Here is a 14,011-nt window from a genome sequence, read left to right as displayed (position 1 = left end):
AGGAATATTTCTCTAAAGTTTGCAGTAAAATGGGTTTGTTACCTGGCAGCATATGTTACACTGAGTTCATCCAATACATTGCTAAGTTTCACCTGAAGTTCTTTTAGTACAACACTAGCTTCAGGATCCAACTGCAAAGAGATAAATAATGTTATGATTTACTTATACACTATATTTCTGGGGTTTCCATTACAATCAATGAATTGGGAATTATGTGCAATGATACACTGCACTATGGAAAAGCAAATGTGGAAACACCTGTTGCAAGACAGAATTGCTTTAGTAGGCCTAAAAGTCCAATTATTCTAAAGTAAAATATGGAAAATCTTTGATTACAATAGTGAAGTATTATATTGTTAGATTAGAAATCAAAACTGTGCCATTGGATTTTGCAAATTGTGTTGGTAGTCACAAGAACAGAACTACCATTACCAGGCAAGAGCTATTCACAAGGCACACCAAGAGAAGGATGCGTGAGAAGTTAGTGCTTGTGTTAAACATACTGCAGGTGTTTCGATCTATTATTTTTGTACATTTCACCACTGTTTGCATTTTGATATTTTTTGATTTGCATTGAAGATGTTTCCATGTTTCCATTAAGGCAGTGTACAGTAGAACAGGCAGCACTGGAAAAGGTGGCTTGAAGACTATCCATGCTGTGTCTACTGATAGAGTATTATGCAGGAAGGAAATCTACCAAATTTTAGTACTGCTGTTCTAAAAGCCATGAAGGCATACATAATTCAAGCACAGAGCAACACATTCTGATGCACAGGGAGAACAGCTCCTGTACCTCTGATACAGGTTTTCTAAACACAGGAAAAAAGATAATGCAGGAGAGAAATATAGTTTTACATTTATAGGGATGAGGAACCATGCATAGATATTTAATCAAAAAGGTACCCTGTTGATATTGATCAGCAGATTGTTTGCTATACATTCTTTTCCACATACAAAAAATTAATTTTATCATCTCCTTGAGCTTTAATATTTAGGAAAACTAGTTACAGCCCATTGTGAGATATGACTGATGATCAGCAGAACCAACAGCTGAATGTGAATTAATAGCTGATGTTCCAGGTCTTTCAGTTATTTACATCACAATGCTAAGGAATGATTTGCAATGATAACCCTCAATTCCTGAGCTCTGTTCTGCAGTAAGGTCAGGTACAGATCTTCTGACAATTCCAAAGGCTACAGTGCATTTAGAATACATAATCAGCTCTGTCACTATTTGCATTTTCCTATCTTTCAACTGCACAAGTAGTGTTTAGTGCTTATTCTTCATCTGGTGCTTCAGAGTGCTGTAGTGCAGTAGGTCAGTTCTTTTAATCACACTTCAGAGCAAGGAGAAGCTGCCACAGCACATTGGATAATTTACATGTGACTATACAGGAATTCTGGGGCAAAGTAAACTCTGAAATAGATCCAAATATCTACTGTGTTCGAATCCTAGACCATCCTTTCCCTCCTTAGACGTTATATGTGGTTTAAAACCGTGGAAAAATCAAGATTTTCACTACAATTTTTGATAAAAACCTGAAATAGGTCACAAGGAGGGATTACCACACATCCTTTCAAAGATGCTCAGTGCTGTGTAGCACATTTCTAATCTAAGAAGTTAATATTTTAACACTGTGACTACTTACTGATTTGGTTCTGAATTACTTCACATTGACATAAATTTTGTTGCTTCTCTATGTATTAGTAGTTTCCCTGGCAGTTACACTCTGAAAGTTCATACACTTAAATTGATTGTTTTCCTTCATATGAAAAGCAGGGATTAAAAAGCTAATTTTACTGAAATGTCTATACTAGTTAACAAAATTAGAGTTTACTAACAAAGGCAAAGATGTTTCCAGAAAATTCGTTTCACTAGGTTCACTATACTGCCTCCTTTGGTGGGACAGACACAGAACACAAATTTAAGACCACCAGAATAGAAACATTTAACAAACACTGAACACACAAGCACTCACACTAAACATGGTACATGTCAAGGAAAGCACAGAATACCAGGCAGGCAGAAGACTCAAAATTTCTTAGCAAGTCATGCACAAACTAAAGAATCACCTTGTTACTGGGCCTACAAAGGTCAATGTAGTTACTCTCTACCAGAGGTTGTTGTGATAACCAGAAAACACAATATATCTGGCTAAATTCACCAGGAATTGGACTTAGTCTAGTCGAAATTAGATTAAATACTAATGCCAGATTGTGGACATTACACACATTATAGAAGGTGCATGCAAGAGTTAAATGTTTTAGAGGGCTTTGTGCTCACAAATTGCATGAGCAAGTTTGTGTGTGCACAGCTGGAGGCATCTGGCAGGACATCCAGTCTTGTGTCTACACGTGCTCATGCTTACTAACGCAGTGTCGTAGGGAGGAGTGGGATACAAAGAGGTATGCGGGCTGCCCACCCAGGTGCTGGACACCTGGGGATGTTCTCATGGCTAAGAATATGTCAGCAAGATTTGAAAATGTTACTTTTGTTCAACTACTGGAAAATATGGTGATTTGAGTGTCTCACCAGAACTAAATGTGCACTTTTCATTTATTTTTACCATGTGCCTTCTATGTGCTAGTGAAGTTCCTCAGGCCTTTGAGTGGCATCATCCAAATATAGCACAGCCATGAACTGCTGGTATGGTATAGCTAAGATGGAAGCATGAAAGTGAGACAACAAGAAATGCTTATCAGCATCTGAGATGATGTCACATAGGGATATACAGATATGACAATGAAATATTGACAATATTGGCCACTTTCCTTTTTCTCCTCAAGTCTCATCTGCTCCAGAGTTTGATGAAGAATGAACTTGCCTGAGCAATTTTTTTTTAATAGAAGGAAAAAAATCCCTGAGCAGATTATTTTAGGGGGGAAAAAAAAAGAAAAATGAAAACTGTGTCATTTGTGTGCCATGTCTAATTTGAACATCAAAAGAGAAAAGATCATTTGTCCCTTAGCTTCTTGGACTCTATTTACAGTTCACAGCATGTGTAGGCTAATCTTTAAATACATTGGTAGGTTGCTCAGGTACCAAAATTGGAATTTTGTAAAGAGCAAACTTATTTCATTAATAATGTGCAAATCATACTTTTCTACCAATCCTTAATTTGTTTGGCTTTCTTAGGCTTATATTTGTGTTATTTTACCATCTTTGTAAATTACAGAGTTAATTTTTACTCACAACAGAAGCCACTTATAAATTTGTTGGCACACTTCATTAGTTCAATAATCCATAATTAACAAATAATTAGAAGTCTGACTTTTTCTGAATGTTACACAAAACCAGAGAAGACATTTGCTGAACAGCTGAAAAATTAGAAATATTTGAACATCATTGTTTCCAAATGCTGCCTGTTTGAAACTGAAATTTTTAATCCATACAAGCCTTGGAAAAGAGTTAAAGATCTGATGAATTTGGCTCCTTCAACATGTGTTAGATTGAGGTATTCCCTGCTGTAATTTAATGTGTGCTGCTATGGAGATAATTGTGTTAACTGCAAATTTGGTAGTGTTTCTTTAGGAATCTACAGAGATGCAAATTACTTTTGCATGAGTTGAATGGAACCTCTCTAATCTGAACTCTCTTTATCTGCAATTTCACAGGTCTAATCACTTACAGTTTTGTAATGGGATCATCTGGTTACTTCCATTCAGAAAAGTTTTACATATTGCATGTACATCTAGGAAAGATCCAGGTATTTATCAGATCCATCACTTTGGTGGTTCTTCTTTGTCTCTGATAGAGAGCATCCTTCCTCCCTCCACCTGACTATCTCAGGACAGTGAGATGTTTGGCTCCCACTGCTCTCAGTACACTATAAACACTTGGGGCTCTGACTTTACAGATTTAAAGATGACACTTCAGAACTATTCTGCTTAAATCTGGTGCTCTGTCATCCTATCAAAGTCTTTAAGACCACATATAGATTCCAATAGGAATTCCTAAACACTACATATAAAATTGGAATTGAAATTCCCAAAGTGGAAATATGATTTATCTACAGTCAATATAATACTGTCATAAACAACCTGCTTTGCCTTTACACCATTTTTTGTGATCCTAATTGCTGTAACTCATTTCTGACATGTTCTGCCATCTGGTGAAAAGCAGCACAAGCATTAACTTTTTTTTCCTTCCCTTTTATCATCTTCCAACTGTCAGACATGAAAAAAAATTTAGTGTAAATGTATGCATTCCTCTTGGAAAAACAAACAGAAGCTAAACCAAAATTCAAGGATGATGATCTGTTCCCATGTTTCTGGACTTGATTAAAAAACCCCAAACAAACAGTGGGTTGGATCCCACTTTACTACTCTTACTTTGTTATGGCAGATTGTTCTCATTGATGTAATTTTTTAAGTACCCTTCCTGCTTGGCTGCAGCAGATGAGGATAGTTAATAAAGAAACTCATATTGTTCAGACTGTTTTATTTTAATGGCAGGGGAGCTGAGAAACTAGTTTTTTCTCTATTTATAGAGCTCCCTGCCCTGCAATATGCAATAAGCCTGCTCTGAACATAGGGACTGCTGCTTGATTGTGGTTATTTTGACTGCACAGTTTGAAAGACATACTGCTCACAGTGTGACATTGAGGAGATTAACAGCATTTAATTTTTCTTAGAATTAGTTTTGCTTCAACTGAAATAGGTCTCAGCATTCCACTGAAAATCATCTGACTTTTATGCCCTCCACAAGCAAAATATTAAACAATTTTTTCCCTGCAAGGAAACTGCTTAGTGATTTTATTGCTGGCTTTGTTTCTTATAAGTACCAGTTCAATAAGCCAAATTGGCCATTAGCAGTTGTGCTCTTGGAATAGCTAGGGGAATTAGTATTCCAGTTTGAGGACAAACATTTCAGGGGCACTTTGATATGGGTGACAAAAAATTGAACATCAATGTATTTTTCTTCAAGAAATTGCCCTAATGAGAAACAAAGAAAAGTCTGAATATATTTTTCAGATGTTTTCTCTTAGACTGTGAATCAGAGATGTAGTTGAGGTACCTAAGAAAGCATTTTAGGAAAATATATCCAAATTCTCTCTGAGGGTTGCATGTTGCACACCACATTTGTAGGAAATGTTGCTTTGGTACTGTAACAACCTTAATAATTCATCCTCATTAACATCAAAAGGAAAGCAAAAAGGATGAGAAATGATGAGAGATTTTGAAAGAAAACTGCTATGAAAGAATCCTAATTAGCTTTTACTACTTTTTATTATATAATGTATTGGGAGCAATTGAAAAACTTATAGTTTCTTGAGGAAAATGGAACATTTTGGCGATTCAAGAAAATATTCTGATTAAAAAATAATTTGATAGAAACAGACAAAGTGCTACTCAGCTTTCCTCTGCTTTTGTCTTTATGAGGATTTATGGACACTTAGCTGTTTTTATGAATCATGACATCCAAATGTAGGATTGGATTCAAGACCTAATACAAAAGTACTTTGCACAGAATATAAGAGCATGGAAGACAAGACTATTTGTAATATTTAGAGAGTGAAAGGGGGTGAATAAGAACCACAGAACAGGCTACATCTGGATGACAAAACACATATTTTCAAAGTTTGCTAAGCAATTTTCAACGACAATAAGGCTGCAGAAGTTTATTTCATGTTCTCTGGAGCAGGAAGTATTTTTGCCATGGCAGCTTCAAGAAGCTGTTTGTAGCTCAACAGAATCTCCTCACCATGGAATTAATCTGTAGGCTCATCTGGAAGCTGCAGTTCATTGCATGACACAGAGGACTATCTCACCTCTGCAGTGTCCTACTGTGGATGTGGAGGGATGTAATGCTCTATTTTCCAGTTCTCTCTATAACATGTCCACATTAGATCAAAGTTTTGTGACTATACCAAACTACAGTCTCATCAAGAAAAAGCTTATGTATATGTAACTTCTTCTTTAAAGCTCCTGATAATAAGGGTAGTATATTCATGATCTAAACATTGCTTTTTAGCAAAAACACAGGATTCTATAGCTTGAAAAGATGTTCATTTCTTCATTAGCTTTCAAAACACTCTAAGGCTACAATCAGCAAAATACTGAAGCTCATGTTTATGTGTTTTTACTGTTGACAGGACTTCAGGTGTTTTTAGGTCTTCTGAAATAAAAAAGGAGATAAAGCTAAGCATGTTCTGGTCAGTTGAGTAGCAGCTTTTGGTGAAATGGTATCTTGAATACAAGCAGGCCCTCAGACATTGAAAAGTGCACTTAAAATATTTTATAGATTTTTTTAAAACTGTGAAAGACTTTAAACTCTCTGCCTAGTTAGACTGTCCAATTTAGTGTCAACTGAATGCCCAAGCATAGCTCTTTTTGGTTTCAGATCATGGGGAATTGCACAAAAGCATCAATGGAAATAAGTAGAAAATGTGACTGTTCTTAGCCTTAGAAAATATGGTCAGGAATAATAAAAGATGCTTACTATCACAAACCTCATAAGAGAATCTCTCTCCTTCTTTCTTCTGCTCAGTGGATTGCAAGTCAAAGGCATTAGACAAAGACATGACACATTACAGACAAAACGTACCAATACATAAAAAGCAAAGTATAGTCCAATACAAACATTCAAATAAAGCTGCCACTACAGATTGCAACACAGAACACCCAGTACTGATTAAACATTACAGATCATTAGCATGTTTCTGTGAAATAGAGTTGGGTCTTTCTAATATTGTCAGAGCATCAAATAGGTCATGTAGACTTGTTTTTTTTAAAACATTTTGATTTTCTTTGCAAGTAGAAGTGAAAGCTGTGACTAGGTTGCAAATATGGTGCTAATGATCTCTAAGGAACTTTGAATGAACCAGGAAACAAACATGACTCACCTCCTTTCCTCCCATAGACTCAAACATTTTCTCAAGCTGGACTCTTAATTGTTGAATGTTGTTCATCAAGATACAGGCCTACAAAGAGAGCATCAAATACAAGATTGTGTATGACCAGCTCTTCAGAATTATAGAATCATTAAGGCAGGAAAAGATCTCTAAGATTATCATTCATGCAACTATGTTTTTTAGAGGAGGTTCACAACCACTGCTGCCTTTTCTTCCTCAAACTGACAATCCTCTTTGCCCACTCAGACAGTGACCACTCACTATGCCCTTAAGACAATGTTGCCCCACAGGAAATTGAACACCATCTCCCAGTCAGCTGGGAACATTTCAGATCTCAGTGTTTGACATCTTGAACTGTATTTCCCAGGCAGCTGCTAGTCATACTTAATACGGTTACATTTGGTGGGTTAATAGAAATAGCACATCCTTCTCTCTCGGAGAGCAGAGGCAGTGATGACTGAAGTGCTTTCAGAGCAACAATAGGCTGGAGCAAAGGGATAGCCAGATTGCTTTCTAGACCCAGTCTCTGCAGGAAACTGTGACAGCACTGTAACCCAGATAATGGCTGAGGCTTATGTGTTTGAAGAAATCAACAGGCAGTTCTGTTAGTATTGGAATAATATTTCAGAAATATGAATTTTTGCATTGCTTTTTTGCATGATTTGAAGAGTTGGAGAATGAATTAGGCAATAGAATTCTGCAAACATATGTTTTTAATCTGGAAACGTTGCTGTTTAAGCTCATTTTTTTGAGGCAGAACAGAATCACTGCGCAAAAGACAGAAATTTCTGTATAAATTGAAGCTTAAAAGTAAAACATGAATAAAATTAAGAAGCTTGTTAAAAAAATGGAAGAAATAATCCGTTACTAGGATTTTGGGTACTTAGATGACATTATATGCTAGTTTGTAACAGTGCAAGAGAAACAATAAGACAATACTTGCTAAAAGAGCTCTGTCTGGCCAAGGCCAGTGTGTTCTAGTGCATGACTAGATTAATTTAGACACTGAAGTAATGCATTTCAGTAAAACACGTATACTATTTCAGACCAGAAGGTGGTGATGAAATGATTACAGTGATGGATACTCATTTGTACCTTTCTAGTTAACAGTCTGTTCCAATGTAGTGCTGAAACATGGTGGGATCAAGAACACAATTTAGCTTTAAATATTAATGCATTTCTCTCAAAGAAATTTGGTGTCAGAGTTCTTCTCAACTGAAGAAATGAAATTTGATCTAACTTCTTAATACTTAGATTTCTGCTTCCAAGTGAAACATGCTATCTATCCTCCTGCAGAAGGCTCTGGGGTTGTATAGGATTGAAATGTCACCTCTCTGTTTGTCTGCTGAAAAATCCATAGGCCCCACTTCTATTTGTCTATCTACTTTCTATTAATTTACAATCACTGTGTCCTTCTGTCCTGTGCTATCTCTTCTAACAAATTAATCTCTCTGGAAGTCATCTGCAATATCACAAATCAATAATTATGATTTCTGATAGGGGCATAAATAGCTGAATATAACATCTTAGTCCTTATGTTTCCAAACAACTGCAAATGCCTTTGGCAATATACTGAAGCTACAAGAGAAATACTTCACACTGAGGCAGTTTTCAAAGTTTCCTTTGAGACTGACTCAGGTGGATCTTTCAGAGCCTAAGCCTATCTTGGCTCAATGAAAAACTTGCTATTGCTGTCAGTAAAGAACATTACTTAAAACACTCTCATTGTATATCATTATCATCTTGTCCTCCAGAATAGCCTTTACAGCAATTTGCAGGACTGAGACAGCCAGATGCAACAACACATGAAAGTGAGTGGCAAGTACAATACATAAACTCAGGTTTGTTTGTAAATGCTGACAGGAGGTGGAAGATAAAAGGCTGTTTTTACATACCTTTATGAAAAGCATCTTTGATATGCTTTCATTTGAACTAAAAGTGTTGACTTTAAAAGAATGTAAAATTCTAATTTTAATCAAAAAAGTTTTTGTTTTAATATCTTTGTCAACTCTAATGCAGAAGATGGACCTTCATTATATCTGAAATTACTGGATCAAATGGTCTTTTTTCAAGCTAGAAGTATGTTTTCAATGGGGCAACTTCTGTTAAAAAGGAGTTATGTCCCTCAAAGGCTCTTGATATAGCACTTTACACCTGGTCTAGTGGAAGATGTCCCTGTCCATGACAGAGGGTGGAAGTAGGTGATCTTTAACATCCCTTCCAACCCAACCCATTCTGTGATTCTGTGATACCATAATGAGGTTAATTCCATCTAGAGCCTTGATAAAGATGGGCATATGAAGATGTCTTCAGAAATTGGTCGCTCCAACAATTAAAAAAATCCCACTGGACAGGAAAAAATACTACACAGTTTGACTTGATAATTCAATGCTGTATCAAAACTCATTTCTTCTAGAAAGCAGTAAGCTTTATTAAATATAAGCATGAAATTCATAAGAACCACCAATAATTAACATCCAGCTGCAGTAGATATCTTTGTGAATTCTGTTGTTGTATACATGTTGGTGACCTCTAGATCATCACACTGCCTCTCACTGGCAAGAGCAAGTGTGTCCTCAAGCCATGCACAGGGATGTGACAAGTGCAGCCAAGATCTGTGATGGGATATATCAGGGCTGTACCATGGAAGGTAAGTAGTATGAGGATGGGACTGCAGTTATTTATCTGATTTTAAAGTGCTACAACTGTACAACATGCTACTAAATATAGTAGACATAGTGCTACGTAGTGCCAAGTGTTGCCTGCCATGGGAGCACTAGTTTTAATAGGATATCAATAATACTGAAAAGTCACTTTACGAGAATAATTTTCCTTGTTCTTGTTAAGGTATTGATAATGTCTCCATCTGCTTAACCACATCTTTAGTGTCCATATCTCATTTATTTCTAAATCCATGGCAATCTGGTCCTTCATTAGGGACTCCCTTGTAAGCAGTGAGGCAAGAAAACAGCACAATTTTCTTCTTGCTGCTGCATGGGTAAAACACTGTGTCTGGCAGCAGCAGAAAGTCTGCACACATTCCCTGCACAGGGAACAGTGATATTATAAACTCTCTAATGCATAAATTGATACAGAGAGCCAAGCCAAAACAAAACAAAAACTCTAAACTAAAGTATTTTCTTCTGTTTGGGAAACAAGGTGAAGATACATTCACCATGTTCACCACTGTATAAGGCTGATATCCAGGGCATGTCTGTGCTCATCTTGTAATTTTTTAAAAATTTTAATACTGACATTATTACCTAGGATTCTTAACCAATGCCACCTATTCCATCCCTTACCCATCAATGTAGACAGCTATGGAAACATGCTGACCTCCCTCCATTCCTGTTTATTATCATATAAAGAAGTGATTACCTTTTCAAAAAGTACTGTAAGTCATTTAAAGGTAATTTCTGAGGCAGAAACAAAACAGCTTCTTACTCACCACATTTTCTTTATCACAATATGAGCTGAAGTAACTTGAAATAATTGCAGCATACTGAACAAGCACTTTGTTGATAGTCTAGAAGAGGAGAAGCAGCATTTCAATGGTAAATTTCATGATGCAAACCAAAAATAATTTCAAAAGGAATGTTTATATAAATAATAGGTTTTACTGGTACTTACACATTTAGTATACAGTGGTTTTTTAGCTATAATATAAACAATCCTAGGAGCATATTTTTAAATCCCTGCACAGCAGATGGTGGGTTGTTCTTAACATAATGTGATCTTCTATAGCAGAGATAGTTTAATTTTAGCTGTACTGTTTTTGAGAAGCATTGAGAGCTCTACTCCTTGCAATGTACTACGTAGTTAATGGAACAGTAGCAAGCACAAAAAATCCTCTAGGGTGACAAGACAGAGATTAGAAATATAATAGAAAAATAAGACAAAAGGAGCACTGTTCAAAGCCTGACAATACTACTTGCCTTACAATAACTGTCTAAATAGAAACTTTGCCTCTGAATGGAGAATTGTTGCAATGAAAGAATGGGTTTGAATGTAAGCATCAACTTTTTTAAAGGTAGTGGGACTATAATGGAAACTTAAAGCTTGTGAGGAAATGTTACAATCCAAATGGAAAGCTGGCCTAGTATTTGTCAAGTTTGTATTTGTCAAGCACCAGGTGAATAAGAACTATCACCTCAGAGCTTCAACCAAAAATGTCTAATTGTCACACTTTGAATTTTTCCTTCACTTGCACTGACTAATTAGGTAATTGCATTTCACTGAATTGCTCCATTAGTGTAATTGCAATCAGTGCTTAACAAGATAAAAATTCACGATGTAACATATATGTACATATTTGTATAACATATATAAATATGAAATCTCAAAGAGGCTAGAACTTCTCAAGCTGGCAAACAATTTTGACAAAGTAGATGAAAACCAGCCTTAGGCCACAGGCAGCATGGCTTTCTGAGGATCCCATTCAGACAGAAGACATGGACTCTAAAAAACATTGGGATCACTTAGCTTTGAGTACATGGCAACACAATGTCAATCTCTCTCAAGCTTAGTTGAGATGCATTGATTTTAATTTACCTTTGCAAATCTTCTCATTAAGTGAGATAGTGCTTCTGGATTAGGACACTCCAGTTTCCTAATAATCTCAAAGCTTTGATTGAGCTGTGTGAAGACATCAACCACAGAACAAGAGAAGAGGGCATGATCTGACGTTTGCTGAAACTAGAGAGGAACATTCAAAGGAGTTAATATTTGTCCAGAGATCAAAATGGTATTAACTGATTCCTATACTTGAAATTCTTCCTGGAGTCACAAAAAGTAACAAAGAAAAAATAAATTTAAAAAGTCTCACGGATAATACTGAGAAATTCAGCTTTGCACATTTTGATGCTGTCAAACCTCTTAAAAATAATAACAAAACTCTCATGACATCAGAGGTTAGTGGAACTGTAGACTAAAGTCTGTGGGGATCTAGGCAGCTGGAATTGGAGCAGAATTTCTGTATAGGATTATCTTCAAAAAACATTTGCCCGGTAAAGTCTGACAAGGATACTGTGGGACCACAAGTACTTCTGGTTTTGCAATACTAAATTTCTGTCTTAATACTTTATTTATTTTCTTCTTAAAAAAGTAAAGGCTCACCCCATCTTTTTTGTCTCTTTCTAGTGCTCCATGAAGAAATTCCATTGAGACATCCTCATTTTCGTCCAGCCACTGAATGACAAATGGTTCAAACCACCTGAAAATTAAAACCAATTTTGTAAAGTAGGTACTTTTCATAAAGATCCTGAGAGGAGATATGTCATACTACCCAGCAGTTTGGCATCCTGTGTCTTCATATGTGTTCTTGTTGCTAAAAAGTCCAGCAACCCTAGAAAAATTCTTGTCACTACAGATGCTGTGGCTACTAAAAGGTTTTTCAGGCTTCAGTTCCACAGTACTGTTAACCCTAGTGATGTAAAATTAGCACTAGCTGCAGTACCTAATTCTCTACCAGAGAAACATAGCAGATAAGTATCTTCTATCAATATTGGCTCTTTGTTAACATTATTTTGTATTTGTATGCAAAATAAATTGCATAAAACTTTGTTTTAGTAAAACATCAGCTGTGCTTTATTTTTCCTTAGTTTATTTAAAAAAAAGTAACACAATAACTGACCTCAAACCACCTCAGCAAATCAGCAGACTTGCAGAAGATTAAGGAATGAGATTAAGGATAGCTCATATAGGAGGACAGAACTGAATGTATTAATTGCAGGGAGAGAGGCAAAAATCAAAACAGCAGGTGAATATTAACCCAATAGTTTCATTAGTAGATCCCATTAGCATTGTGTCTTTATCCAAATTTGGGTCTGAAACAAATGCATAGACTTACAACTAACAGTGCTACTGTTGTCACATCTCATACCTTCCTCAGGCATTTTATCACCAAAATACTTTGTTGTCTATGAAGACCTGTAGTTACAACAGCTGGATAAAGCCTAAGAAATAGCTAATTGAACTTTTAACACCTGGACTACTTCACTTGATAGAATGAAGAGTTAAAGAGGAGGAAGTCTGTGAAGTAGAGTTGTCAATGCTATGCAGCTCATTATCTCACACAAACCTGAGCATAAATATTGAACGAAATAAACCTTGCACCAAGCCCAAACTCATGGAATATTTCCCGATACACTACTTACAGAGAGTATTCAGGCACTGCATCCTTGAAAGCAGAGAGTTCTCGCACATATTCATTATAAAACCATTTCACTTTGAAGTGCAAATTCATATAATCTGTGCTTTTGCATAACCGCTGCTTTTCGTGTTCTGTAATAGAAGGAGTGGAAATAAAAGCACTTAATAGCATTCCAACAGTAAATAACATTCTTGTGCTTCAGTGCACTGGTGACATAATAATACAGTACTTGCATTTTAAAGCATAATTGGTTTGATTTTTTAGAGGTAGTAGTACCCACAGCTTCAATTTTCAGGTTCTGAGTACCCTTAGGAAAAACAAAACAAAGACCAGACCACAAGTAAAGCTTTTCACCTCTCTTCACTGCAGTGAGAAAAATGCACAAATTGGATGACTTCTCATCCTTTAGATTCTTCTTTGGCTGTTACAAAATGGTTAAGAAGCTGTCAGGTGTCAAGCTGGAAAAGACAACCATAGCTGTGCAGTAGCCAAATGAGGTAACAGCTCTAAATGCCAGTCCTATCCGAGTCTGTGAAACACTGGCAAACAGACTGCATTTATCATGGTTCATAAAAAGAAAGGGGAGACAACTCCACAGCTCTACAGTCATCTGATTTATACATAGCACACATAGAAAAGCTGGTTTAAGTGCACGTTCTTCATTTTTACAGTATGATTTTATTTGTTTGGAACAAATGTCCATCCTTCTTCCAGGATTCTGAGCCTTATTTTAGCTTATACACTATGCTCTGCAGTATCCACCTGGACAGCTCTGTTCCTTCACTCCACTGGCACTTCATCCTCACTCAAATCTTTCATTTCCTCCTCCCACAGCATGAAACCATGGATCCACAAATATTGGTCAGTGTCATACCTTCACTTTCTGCTCACAGCTTCCTAAAATCTCCACAGATCTCATCTGTTTGAGGTGTCATGTCATTTGCACATTCTTCCTTAAGCAAAAGACTAATTTCTGTTCCCAGTTCCCTTAAAAAATGATACAGAT

The 14,011-nt window shown here is 36.3% G+C and overlaps 1 protein-coding gene across 1 annotated transcript in view; it reads right to left on the bottom strand.

The window, feature by feature from the left end:
- Positions 1-14,011, bottom strand: part of UNC13C (unc-13 homolog C (C. elegans)) — a 131,170-nt gene that overhangs the window by 23,650 nt on the left and 93,509 nt on the right. Inside the window, exons 19-24 of the mRNA XM_009078702.1 lie at positions 13,010-13,136; positions 11,970-12,066; positions 11,406-11,549; positions 10,303-10,380; positions 6,846-6,923; positions 43-131 (exon numbers count right to left, since the gene is read on the bottom strand). Coding sequence (XP_009076950.1) covers positions 43-131; positions 6,846-6,923; positions 10,303-10,380; positions 11,406-11,549; positions 11,970-12,066; positions 13,010-13,136 — 613 coding nt within the window. The remainder of the gene's footprint in view (positions 1-42; positions 132-6,845; positions 6,924-10,302; positions 10,381-11,405; positions 11,550-11,969; positions 12,067-13,009; positions 13,137-14,011) is intronic.

This window comes from Acanthisitta chloris, unplaced genomic scaffold (assembly GCF_000695815.1).
Source record: "Acanthisitta chloris isolate BGI_N310 unplaced genomic scaffold, ASM69581v1 scaffold1307, whole genome shotgun sequence".
In the NCBI taxonomy this organism is placed as follows: Eukaryota; Metazoa; Chordata; class Aves; order Passeriformes; family Acanthisittidae; genus Acanthisitta; species Acanthisitta chloris.
This window is presented reverse-complemented; position numbering and strand designations above follow the sequence as displayed.